Source organism: Perca fluviatilis, chromosome 5 (assembly GCF_010015445.1).
Source record: "Perca fluviatilis chromosome 5, GENO_Pfluv_1.0, whole genome shotgun sequence".
In the NCBI taxonomy this organism is placed as follows: Eukaryota; Metazoa; Chordata; class Actinopteri; order Perciformes; family Percidae; genus Perca; species Perca fluviatilis.
In genome coordinates this window covers 17,803,872-17,817,251 of record NC_053116.1, presented here as the reverse complement: position 1 = coordinate 17,817,251, position 13,380 = coordinate 17,803,872, and the positions used below count along the sequence as shown (strand labels likewise).

The 13,380-nt window shown below is 41.9% G+C and overlaps 1 protein-coding gene across 2 annotated transcripts in view; it reads right to left on the bottom strand.

Moving 5' to 3' along the window:
• si:rp71-79p20.2 (zinc finger protein 704) overlaps positions 1 to 13,380 on the bottom strand; it is a 43,872-nt gene that overhangs the window by 13,964 nt on the left and 16,528 nt on the right. For both annotated transcript variants that reach the window (XM_039800330.1, XM_039800331.1), the window contains exons 3-4: positions 3,979 to 4,079; positions 1,768 to 2,006 (exon numbers count right to left, since the gene is read on the bottom strand). In XM_039800330.1, coding sequence (XP_039656264.1) covers positions 1,768 to 2,006; positions 3,979 to 4,079 — 340 coding nt within the window. The remainder of the gene's footprint in view (positions 1 to 1,767; positions 2,007 to 3,978; positions 4,080 to 13,380) is intronic.

The window sequence follows — 13,380 nt, the reverse complement described above, 5'->3', positions numbered from 1 at the left end:
TTTACACTTCTATTCCTCTGAACTATTTCTTGTTGACTGTCTCTCCCTTATATTCAACAGCAACATGGCATTAAACTACTCAAGTGGTGCTGGCTATATGCATGTCCCCTACCAATGCGGTTAAAACAATCCTCCTAATACAAATGACACAGCAAAGCTCGTCTTTAATCCCACAAACAATCACAAATCACTTAATTCCCTAAGCGTTTTTCTTGAAACTTAACACGGTTACAGTAAGACTGGTGATTAAATAATCCTCTTAACCCACAAAATCAAACAGCCTACTATCCAAGGGGCAGCTGCCTACAGAAGGTTTAGACCTATAGGATTGGTCTCAGCTACTGTATATTGCAACACAAAGCTAGCCAGCAGGTTAATTCATGTTTTTAGGCCTCTTCCACACAACGTGTGTGTCTGTATTCCTCCTAGTATTATCCTACTTCATTTCCTGTGTGCGTATCTATGGTATGGCATGGGTCTCTGGCAGCATTGTCCTCTGAGTCTTCATGGTTTTATATATTTGCCAGCTCAATAACCTTCAGTGCTGCCCCACTCCAGGGAGGTGGAATTGCAAACTCCCACAAATTGTACCATATATGAGCTCTCTCCTCTGTCACTCTATGGCTAGAGGAAATATTGAGATTCATTTCTCCTCTTGTCGCTACCATGACTACTCCTCTACACCCTTGCCTGTCCTCATTTTTATGCATCCCTTGATTCTTTTGTTCCTTCCCACTGTTTATCCCTCCCATCTCCTTCATTCTTACTAAACCTTTACCACCTCCTGAAAAGGGGATAGAAAGTGACAGTGAAAACACTTTGTCGTTCTGGACTGTTTCTATAGTAAAAAAGAAATGAGAGGGAGAGATGGGAGGTAGAATATAATCCATCATCTACACAAGCAGAACGTGACTGTTATGTCAGAGACTGTTAAACTGCACAGTGCTTACATTTTCTGAATGCTTCTAGTGGGTTCAAGGTCTCTCCTGCTACTAATTTATAGAAATAACAAAAGCACTTCCGAGTTGTTTCTGTACAACAAGTATTACTCAGCATGCACTAATTGTTTTTTGGTTAAAGTTAAAGCGGAATGGACAGCATCTGGGGCTGCTGTGATAACCACAGAACTGTGTCAAGAAACTAGCAGAGTCAAAAAAAACTGTATTTACTGTGGATGTCAACTTATTTTTAGAGTTTAATTTATTATCTTAATGATATATGGTTCATCTTATTAGATGTGTGTTAAATATCTGAATAATAAGCAGATGTGTTTTTCTGATCTGGGCCACATTAAGCCCGGACAAAAGGTAGCAACACCGTTTTTTTTTAAACTGAAATGGGGGTGCCTTTTTATTACCACGAGTTTACAGACACGTCTCTGCTGATTGGGTGTGACCTGTGACACACCCAACAAACGAGTGACACGCCCACCAAACGAAAGAAAACACATCTCAAAGCCGTTTCACACCGTTCCGAGGGAACATGTCGTTCAACCAGAAAACCGTAGCAAAACGCTGCACACTGTTTTGAGATTGAATGTGCCCCTGCTCTTTAACTGTGCTATGTCATCAAACCATAAACACTTTCCTAAGCACTTCCCAATTATTTCACAATAAAAGACCTACGGCTGTTCAGGAGTCATAAATAAGGATTTAGCCAAAACTGCTTTCCATATGCGTCACTGCTTTATAAATTGTGTGCATAACATAATGATTCAAATATAAAAGAAACATGAATTAATTTTTTTCATCACATTCATATATTTACCTTTCGCTTCCGAGGTATGGGGTCCTCAAACATGAAGTGCGTGCTCTCTGTGACATCCTCACTGACATCATAACCCTGGGAAGAGAGCAGGAAGTTCTTGTTGGTATCACTGGAAAGAGGCGGGGACGGTGTGGAGGGCACTGATTGGTCGCTGGTGTCCAAGCTCCAGTTGCCACTGGTCGAACTGCTGTAGCTAGCTGACAGCATCTCTTTCCAAGCCCTGCTGGCTGGCTCTGGGACTGCAGTTTAAAGAATAGACCGTTCACTTTAGATTAATGGCAAGACATGGCTAAAAACAGGATTTTTAATATTTGAAGACAGACAAATGTGAACAGTGTAAGTGGACACTACTTTAATAGGCCCGAAGTAAAAACAATGGCAACATAATGTTGGTGCAGTGTGCATAACAATTCTGACCCAAACCCTGTAATGGAAAAGAAAATGTAAAATCTCCTTAAAAGCCCTACCATAATAGTCTGTTTGATGCATACATTCCAATATCTTCAATCCTTATATACAGTAGATACTCTACTGTCCTAACCCTTTTCATTTAGCTATACTAAACCTTGCCCATTAAGCCCAACACAGCTTTATATTTCCTGGACAGTGAACTATATTATTTCTCTAAGTCTTGGCCCACAAACCCTTTCAATACCCTTTTGACCAATCCAATGATGCTTGACCTAAAAGACCTGATAATCGCCTTGATCGGACTTTCACTGTGGCACAACATAGGAAAAAACAAAACCTAAACCCCAACATAGAGCAAAGCTTAATATCATGCATGTTGGCTATTAACATAAACCAACCAATAACTATTTCCTATAGGACTGTAAGAATGAATTCCATTTAATATGTACTGTAGTATAGATCAAATTGTGTATAAAGATAACCATTCACAGAATTACTAATATGGCAACCACATAAGAGAGAAACAAATCACAGCATGGCCAGTCCCGTTTTAACTCATAAAACATGCAATATGGGGAAATTGTGCACTATCACATTTTGATTTTTAAGCTAGCATTATAAGAAGAATAGGGGGCTACATAATAGCATTTACCTAAACTCCTAACTTGCACAGACAGGTTCGTGAAGCTTGAACAAACTGTGATAAATAAAATGTTAGGGCTGGGCAATATAATCGATATTATATCGATATCGTGATATGAGACTAGATATCGTCTTAGATTTTGGATATCGTAATATCGTGATATGACATAAGTGTTGTCTTTTACTGGTTTTTAAAGGCTGCATTACAGTAAAGTGATGTACTTTTCTGAACTTACCAGACTGTTCTAGCTGTTCTATTATTTGCCTTTTCCCCACTTAGACATTATGTCCACATTACTGATGATTACATATCGAAAATCTAAGTGTGAAGATATTTTGTTAGAGCACCAATTGTCAACCCTAGAATAACGCCGCAATATCGATATCGAGGTATTTGGTCAAGAATATCGTGATATCTGATTTTCTCCCTATCGTCCAGCCCTATCAAATATATTAACCAACATCCCTTATCTGCAACACTTTGTGCAAAGTAAACTTTTCAAGGAAAATTAGCTCCTCTTAAACCCACAGCATCTCTGAAAAGAGCCAAGGACTGCTGAATTCTACAATGAAACCTCCATTGTTGTAGATTTATTTTGCCAATTGGTACAGTAGTGTTGAATGAGGTGATATGGGATATGAACTGCTACATGTTGCCTTACTGAGAGCAATAACAGTAGCCTTAGTTTACTGCTGGCTCAAAAAAATAAAAAGCAGATAGGACTTTGACCGTCTGGCAGGGTTGGCATGGCAATGGCAACCACAGTAATACTGGAAACAGCTAAAGGAGCTGTGGTGATAGGGTCATAGCTGAACTGTTAGCAGCAAATTCTGGGCTTGGGTAAGCATGCATGTAGATAAGAGAATAGTGCTAATAATACTGGAAGACTTTCGTACATTAGATGAACCCAGATTAACACATAAACGAATTAGCTCTAGTCAGTCTGTGTCGGGGGAAACTAAAATCAAGTGCTTGATGAGTTTTTCTTCCCACTGTCTCCCCGCTTTAGCGGACTAAAACAGAGTAACCCTCATTATGATGTAAAGTAATGCACTCAATTTGTTTAATACAGTGGATGAGTCAGTATTTGATGGAGCAGTTTCCACTGCTGGTATGTTTAAGGTAGAATGCGGGTGTTGCCGAGGCAGTGATGATACCTGTGGCTGCAGAGGAAGGGTTGAGCACCAAAGGGGACGTGGATAGTGAGGTCAGAACGGTGGCAGCCATCACCTCCTTATCAGCATGACCTGAGGGCTTCCTGCAAAACATACAAATACAGATTGACCACACAGGAGAAAGTCAGATATAGACTGCTCATGTCTCTTCACCTGGAACCCAGGGATATGTTTGAACAGATCAAACTTTGGCCATACTCCGTAAAACGGTTTGTTGTTTTGACTGAGTCATGGAAAATTATTTTAAAAGAAAAAGTCCGGCCTTGTCCCCAGAGAAAACTATAAGTCTCTGTGGCCCCCAAAAAATATCAGCAGTGATGTTAGAATAAATTTGGATGATGCAGTGAACAAACAAACAAGTACTCAGAACACAGAGAGATACATGATTATATGTACAGTAAGTCTTGGGCAATTTTGTGTGTGTGTGTGTGTGTGTGTGTGTGTGTGTGTGTGTGTGTGTGTGTGTGTGTGCATGAGGATGTGATGGAAAGTGTTTTTGTGGTATGCTTCTGCACAGCTTGTGCAACCTCGCTTAGAGAGAGGGAAAGAAATGCTTGTTCCTCCCTTCCTGCTCAGTCCACCCCATGCTGAGCAGTCCGCCCTCAGCTTAAACCTTATTTATACTGCCCACTTTAACTAGCAGCGTACACATACACATAGTACACATCCGCAAACACATACACAGTGAGCCCAAAGAGTGTGCTTTGGCATCCGGCATTCTAATAAAAACGTGACCGAGCACAACAGTAATTTCTGTCATCCTGCAATGAAGCACAAAGTTCTCCGCTTCAGAGTTATTCTCTTCATCTATTCTATAATGCACTCTTCACCTCTGCTTTTACTGTCCCTGAAAGCAAAGTGGGGAAAGTTATTTAAGGCAGGGCCAAGAACTCACCCACACACTTGTGCACACAACAAAAAGAATTCTCATGCAAAATCCCCAAAAAAGAAAGGCGTCAAAGCCAACAACAATGGGGTGAATATATGTCCACTATGTACAGCTAAGTTGCAAATCCAAATGCTGTAAAATGCCAACATATGAATAAGCATTTACACAGATGCAACACAAAACAGACACACATAAACAAAGAGAGACAGAGGCAGAGATACGGTCTGCAGCTTTAAGAGGTCCCTGTCCCGCCCCCAGACTTCTACACTACACAACCAGAGTAAACTGGTTTGAGGCGTTCTCTCAGCCAAGCCCTAAGCCCTGGCAGAGATCCACTCAGAGTCACACACACACACACACACACACACACACACACACACACACACACACACACACACACACACACACACACACACACACACACACACACACACACACACACACACACACACACACACACACACCTCAAAAACTTCACTCGAGTCCAAAAACACTGTAAATCAGCAAGCATGTGTGTACCTGCTCACATACCCACTCTAAGAAGTGACAAGACACTTGTAAATTGGATATAAAAGACATTTTATAGAAACAGAAAAAGTTCAGAAAGCGTTTCAGCTCCCACCCTGATGAGAATGTGTTGGATGGGAAGCAAACCGATCATGAAGGAATGTATCCGATAAAAACTGCCTTGTCCCCACAAAAGATGCTGGTTTTACTCTTCGTCTCAAAACATGGGTTGAGTGTGAGTGTGTCGGTGTGTGTTCTGAATACAAGCAGTCAATTGGCAAAACAATATAATTATAAAATACCAACATGCAGAGAATCATAGTATGCAAAGAATAATATCCATACCACAGATAAAACAGAATACATCGCCAGAGGAGAGGTGGTTAAACGCACAAAACACATACATACACACACGCGCATGCACGCACGCGAACACGCGCACACACACACACACACACACACACACACACACACACACACACACACACACACACACACACACACACACACACACACACACACACACACACACACACACACACACACACACACACACACAGAGTCTGGATGAGAGATAAAGAGATAACAAGATTAGCCGTGTCCTGTTTCAGGAATTAGACTTGTTTTCAGCACTAAACAGGGCCAGCCAGGGACATGCTTTTGATTCGTGGGCCTCTGTCTCTTCATTAATAACATTTCTGTGCTGCTTTTATCAGTTTGTTGCAAACACAGACGTGTTGTCAGCTGACTGTGGAGTTAAAGAAAATTGACTATTTGGCCTGCCTGTGGTGCCGAAAGGTATACTCATAGCATACCACTGACAGTCATGCATATCTGTTTTGCGTGCGTGTGTGTGCGTTAGTAAAACAGAAAAAAGCATACTGGAAAGTCGGCTAGCTGACTTGTATTAGTATTAGTTGATTCCAGAGAGGATTCAAACTTTATCACTTATCCCTCTCTCACACAACCACACAGAGGAATACCAACACACACCACCTTGCCCCCCCCACCACCACTCTGATTTACTGACAGAGCTTTTTCCTTACTCTGATTCCCGGCAGAACCATGATACTCCACCACAGATTCATTAAATCTGGTTGTTGTGCGAGTCTGTGTGTGTGTGTTAAGCAATTAACAACACTAATGACATTTGATACATATTCATTGATTTATTTATATCACTAGTATTCAATTCATAAATCAAACGTTTTTCATTGTAATATCTGTAAACTTTGTGTTACCATTTTCTCAGAGGGCCAACTGCCAATTGACTCTTACTCATGCTGACAGTGGTGAATCTACTGTTGCTATCAGACTGACTTTGATATTGTTTACCCCAAGTTAGAAGCAGATGGCTGCCACATTCTGCCATCATAAAACCATCTTGTAGAGATAACAGCATGATGATCACATTAGTGCCTGCAGATACTCTAAATGACACGGTCCACTACTCTCTCTATAACTTCTCGTCAGTCTCTGAAATAACTAATTTACGTCGCCATTAAACTTGGTGGGAGTGGAGGTCAGAAATAAAGAGCCATCGCACCGACTCAACAGTAAATTTGTCTGCATCTTCTTATGAGAGTCTTTATTTTGGAGTAAGTTAAACTGAGGATGCCTCTATTTAGTGCCCAGAATGAGGTGATCGGGAGCAGAGATCGCTGTCAACAAAGTTGGGCTGTGTGTGTGTGTGTGTGTGTGTGTGTGTGTGTGTGTGTGTGTGTGTGTGTGTGTGTGTGTGTGTGTGTGTGTGTGTGTGTGTGTGTGTGTGTGTGTGGGCGGAAGGGTGTTTTGGGTTTTTGACTCCCCAAATCTGGATGTTTACAGGAGCCTTTCAGTCCAACCATGGCACGTTTATGGCATGCAGTAAATTTAACGATGACACGATTTGTAAAAGCTTCTGGTAGGAGAATTTAACCAACTTAAGTGCATGCACAAACAAAACCATACACTCACTCTCTCACACCCACACCCACGCACACAAAACACACACCCTCTTACCTTCCTTCCTCCCTCTTCTATTGGCCTTGGCTAAGCCAAGAACCATCCCCTCTGGCAGCGGCCCAACCCATGGACCAGTTAAAGTCAACAAGCCAACCAGTCTTTGAGCTGAGACACAAGTAGCAGCAACAAGCTCAGAGTGCAGAATGGGGAAAAGTCCCAAGCATGTGTGGATCTGTGTATTGTGTGCAATGAACGGATAAGATTTGGATGACCATCATTTTATTCAAGGTGCAGTAGGTCACAATGGGTCCAGCCTCAGACTGAGTATTTTTGTGGGATGATTTTCAAGCTTAACTTATTATTAGTTGGATACCCGTTGGAAGAAAACTTCCAACACAGTAGATTTCCACACCAGGTCATGAGAGGACATTTGGACTTTGATACTGCAGATGGTGATATGATGGTGTTGCTGTTTTTCAACCCCCACCCCCATCGAGTACTATAGTGGGCTCTCTGCTATTGTTGGGAAGATGACTGGGCCTTCCCTCTATATTTAACACAGCACCTCTGCTCCAGTTACCAGCCCAGTAGAAATCCCCAGGATCTGTCTGGTTTAATGCGCACATTGCGCTTAGAAAAAGTCCACTTAAGGTCCAGGCCAACTGCCACGAAACACATCACAACTTTGAAAACCAACAAGCAGCCCATACACACATGGCTAAAAACGTGACGTGTTTATCAGTGGTGTAAAGAACTTCCTAATGTGTATTTTTCATCTTAGTTTTTTTGCCTAACCTCATCTAATAACTCTCCCTCCCTGCGTGTGTATCCCACCTCTTTGGCACAGCCATGTCTCAGTTTACCAGAACACGACTTCCCACAACCCCCGAGCTCTTGCGGTCTGTAAAGGAGCACACTGTAAACATATTTGCAGCAACCCTACAAGTCTACAGGTAATAGGGGGTGATTATTTTATTCTCAAAAGAAATACCCAATATATCACTTTAAGTCCTGGACAACACACTACTAGAGGTCTACCAGGAAATAAATATCGTTGGTGTCGCGCAGACTGCTTGGAAGAAGGTTTAGAAGGTCAAGAGAAAAGGAAGACAGAATGGACGGGGCTGAGCAGTATCCGTAGATTTCATTGTTTTGAGTTGGCTGACCACAAAGCCTATCAGTTTTTTATCAGGATGATTCATAGATGTGCAGAGTTCAATATGGTAGGTGTAGTTTTCACTAGGGTTGTACACCGCCAACAACAATCTCTGATCTCCTTCTCAGCACCAGTGGTGGTCACTCTAAATAGCACTTATCCATCCAATGTGATTGCCATGAGCCCCAAAACAGGCATCACGGTGTATTTGTGTCTCTATGTACTGTATGCATGTACGCCGGCTTCTTCATATCCAAAGCAGCTGCGTGCCTCAGATTGGCATTGGGACTGGTGTATGACCTTAGCAGTAAAAGAGTCAAAAAACACTGTCACACAAACACATGTCCACAAAATCAACTTTCAAACACCACTCTGAGTTGTGATAGGATTACACATTCAGCAAACACTGACTCTAAACTGCCTCTGTGACTGTTTCTCTCTTCATCTCTCTCGAACACAAACAAATGCAAATGCACCCAGCGGATGAGGTACGCACACCAAAGTAATGTTTTCCAGTCATGAGACTTGTCCTTAGACAAAGCTTTTCATTTATTCATCTCTAAAACATATGTTCGCATCGCTCATCCTCATGCACACTCAGAGAGAAACAATGTGAGGGAGGCTGACAGAGCGTGATGGAAACCACAAAACCACAAGAGAATTGTTAACCATACATTTCCCTGTCACGTGTTCTGATATGCATCTCTCTCTCTCCCATTTCCTTTTAGCCTGTTTAAGGCTCTAGGGATCCTGCTGGGCTCTAAAGGGAATTTGGACTGTGCACTGTTCATGTAGATGAGCCAGTGTGTGTGTTATCCAAAAGCATAGGAAATCATATTTGAAGATGTAGATGAAGGCTTTTGAGGAAATGTGACTTAGTTATCAGTGCACAAACCAGTATAAAAAGAAACAGTGCAGTGAATGGTATGTTGTAGTCAAACTAGTATATCCTGTACAATGAGGTAACATAGTGACAGGGGCTGCTAGAACTGACCAGGCTGGTGTTGATGATCGTCTGCCCGCTGTGCAGCCCAGACAGCTGCCCCATTCATACCTACTATTAATAGAACACGCACTGCTCTCCATCCCGCAATCCCTCCATCCCCCATCAGCCTGCCTCGACTCCACTGTATTACGTAATGTCCGCCGTCCCGACTCCCCCTCTCTCTCTATCTCACTTCCCTTGCTCGCTCTGCAGGCAGATGGTCATGATTGGCAGTCAACAGTCAGCCTCCCCAGCCCAACACAGATGTGATCCCCTACTTCTGTCCTGATCGCTTACTCTTTCAAATGTTGTTATCTCTAAAATCTTTGTACAACACATAATACATACAATTATATTGATATAAAAATGTGGGTGAACATCAGGTTATGTTGTCACCATCTATGCATGCAATGTGTGTGTGCCATCTATACACCTGTTGCTCCTTTCATACCCAGGCTCTGAACACCCTGGAGAGGGAGAGGCAGTTAGGCAGGAGCCGTGTCTCTTTAATGTGGGCTGAGTGTAATGGCTATTCAGACCCGGGACAAAAAGCCCTCTCTGTCTCTTGATCCTCGAATGCAATCTGTAGCCTTAGGACCATGCACAAACAACGAATAGCTTTGTTCCGGCAAAATAATAGAGGATATACACACACAGCAAAAGACATGATTCCCTCTGTGGTGTCTGACTCCTCACATCTGCATTATCTCTCTTAAACTACACAGACAGGATCCTATACACATATTCCACTTTTACAGTAAACTCGCAAGTTAAACGTTAGTGAAAAAGGGTCGCCCCGTGTGCAGCAACCTAAATGGACATTAAGATCAGAGCCGTGCTTGCAGCGCTCGCTCCTCAAGTGAAAAAATGTTGACGCAGCACAAGCAATTAACTGGCTGATGACAGAGCAGATCATGATGCACTAACTGACGTTCATTCCACGCCCACATTGTGGAAACAGCAGGGATATTGTAGGTCATTACGTGTGTTGGTGAGCCCCACACAGGTAAACGTTGGTGTAAATTGGATAATAGATAGGTGCGCACACACAGACAAGCCTTCTCCTGGCTTTACACCATAAAACCCTTCAACAAGCCAAGATAAGTTGCATCTATTAGCAACTTACTGATTTTACCCTTACTACTACTACTACTACTACTACTACTACTACTACTACTACTACTACTACTACTACTACTAATAATAATAATAATAATAATAATAATAATACTACTACATTACATTCTTCAAATATTGGTTGCACACCTAATGCTATTAAAACAGATGACAATATGTCAAAGAAAATTATAGTATAGAATACACAACACTTCTAATGTTCATGTCTCTGGGCAAACTGGCTAACAACTAGCAGTACTTTACTTTATTAGCCCACTGTCACTTTAGGTTACAAAACCAAATTAACTTGTAGCTATAGCAACTTCCCTCACAACTTCTGTCATTCCCCTCCAATAACAATGTTGTTACTAGGGGAATGCAGGGCAGTCTCTCTTCAGTACAGGCCTTAGATCCCCCCCACCCCCTCCTCTAGTGAGGACAGCAAAGAAGATAGTCCCTTCTGCCTGAAAACACTGCTTCCGTATAAAAACGCTTGTCGCTTTTCATTCGAGTCATGAGTTGAAGCCAGAGCAAGAGAAGTCAGCCGAGTAGTTGCATTGTTTTCCCTTGAAATACTCTTGTATTTTTGGCTGACATCCTTTGAAATCATAGCTTCATATCTAAACAATCCAAACCACTCTAGGCTAGCCGCTAGACTGAGGTTTTGATTCTCCAGAATCACAAAGACATGTCATCTCCTGAGCCTCATGAACAAATGAGATGCCTGCTTGCTCTGTGGATATTAAGGGAAACCAGATCAAATCAAGTAAGAAAGGTTTATTCTGCATGTCGTCTACTAAGTCTGTTCTCTTCGACTTAAACATGAAAAGGGAGTCACAAGTTAACAAAGACTTTGATATATAACTCAGAAGTAAAACAGGCAACAAAAGACAGATGGGAATGAAATCAAACCGAAAGGAACATGTCTTGAAACTTGGAACGCAGATTAAAATGGCAGAGAGCCCTGAACAGAGCGGTCAGTTCTCTTTCTGCAGCACTCACTTTTATTTTGTTCCTCATTCTTCACTTCCCACTCCCTCTGTTGCCTGCTCTTGAGATTTGCCCTTCTGCCATCACAAGCCAGAGCAGGCCTTTGCTTTCCTTTGGTGTCCTGGGTTTTATGAAAGCAAACCAATGCTGTTCCAAAGCCACTCTGCTCTACTTACTCCCATGAAGCCAAATATCTGCAGGGCAGCATCAGACAGACAAATAATCCAGCCAGTAAAATAAACTGATCAGTATCTTTATATTTTTCTAGAAAGAGAAAGTGATGGAGCTAGGGCTCAGAAGAAAAAAGTTCTTAAAAACGGGGGGAAAAAAGCAGTTAGTGGAAGAATGGCTGCAGACTATGAGGGAGTGTGATGTGACTTGTGTTTTTTTGTAAACTAATGAGAGAGAGAGAGAGAGAGAGAGAGAGAGAGAGAGAGAGAGAGAGAGAGAGGCAAGGATAATTTTATGCCTGTAGTATATGAATTGGCTGTTTCATCTATGCAGAAATAAATAGAGCTGTGTTTTTTTGTAAACTAATGAGAGAGAGAGAGAGAGAGAGAGAGAGAGAGAGAGAGAGAGAGAGAGAGAGAGAGAGAGAGAGAGAGAGAGAGAGAGACAAGGATCATTTTATGCCTGTAGTATATGAATTGGCTGTTTCACCTATGCAGAAATAAATAGAGCTGCATTTTTGGAAGAAAAAACAGTGAACAAATCCAACAAATAGGCCTTCAGTGGGCATTTCAACCCCTCAAACTCTACATGTCTATCATACTTCTGCCTCTTCTTGTACATAGAAGTATGTAGCATAATAATAACACAAAGGTTAAAAAAGGGTACAAGCAGGTAGATAATTTGATTTTCAGCCATGACTGAGTAGGATTGACATTGCAAATAAACTCGCTCTATTACTTAAACACCTGATGCCTTAGCTGCATTATCACAAGCTATACAGTGCCTTGCGAAAGTATTCGGCCCCCTTGAACTTTTCGACCTTTTGCCACATTTCAGGCTTCAAACATAAAGATATAAAACTGTAATTTTTTGTGAAGAATCAACAACAAGTGGGACACAATCATGAAGTGGAACGAAATTTATTGGATATTTCAAACCTTTTAAACAAATAAAAAACTGAAATATTGGGCGTGCAAAATTATTCAGCCCCCTTAAGTTAATACTTTGTAGCGCCACCTTTTGCTGCGATTACAGCTGTAAGTCGCTGGGGTATGTCTCTATCAGTTTTGCACATCGAGAGACTGACATTTTTGCCCATTCCTCCTTGCAAAACAGCTAGAGCTCAGTGAGGTTGGATGGAGAGCGTTTGTGAACAGCAGTTTTCAGTTCTTTCCACAGATTCTCGATTGGATTCAGGTCTGAACTTTGACTTGGCCATTCTAACACCTGGATATGTTTATTTGTGAACCATTCCATTGTAGATTTTGCTTTATGTTTTGGATCATTGTCTTGTTGGAAGACAAATCTCCGTCCCAGTCTCAGGTCTTTTGCAGACTCCATCAGGTTTTCTTCCAGAATGGTCCTGTATTTGGCTCCATCCATCTTCCCATCAATTATAACCATCTTCCCTGTCCCTGCTGAAGAAAAGCAGGCCCAAACCATGATGCTGCCACCACCATGTTTGACAGTGGGGATGGTGTGTTCAGGGTGATGAGCTGTGTTGCTTTTACGCCAAACATAACGCTTTTGCATTGTTGCCAAAAAGTTCGATTTTGGTTTCATCTGACCACAGCACCTTCTTCCACATGTTTGGTGTGTCTCCCAGGTGGCTTTTGGCAAACTTTA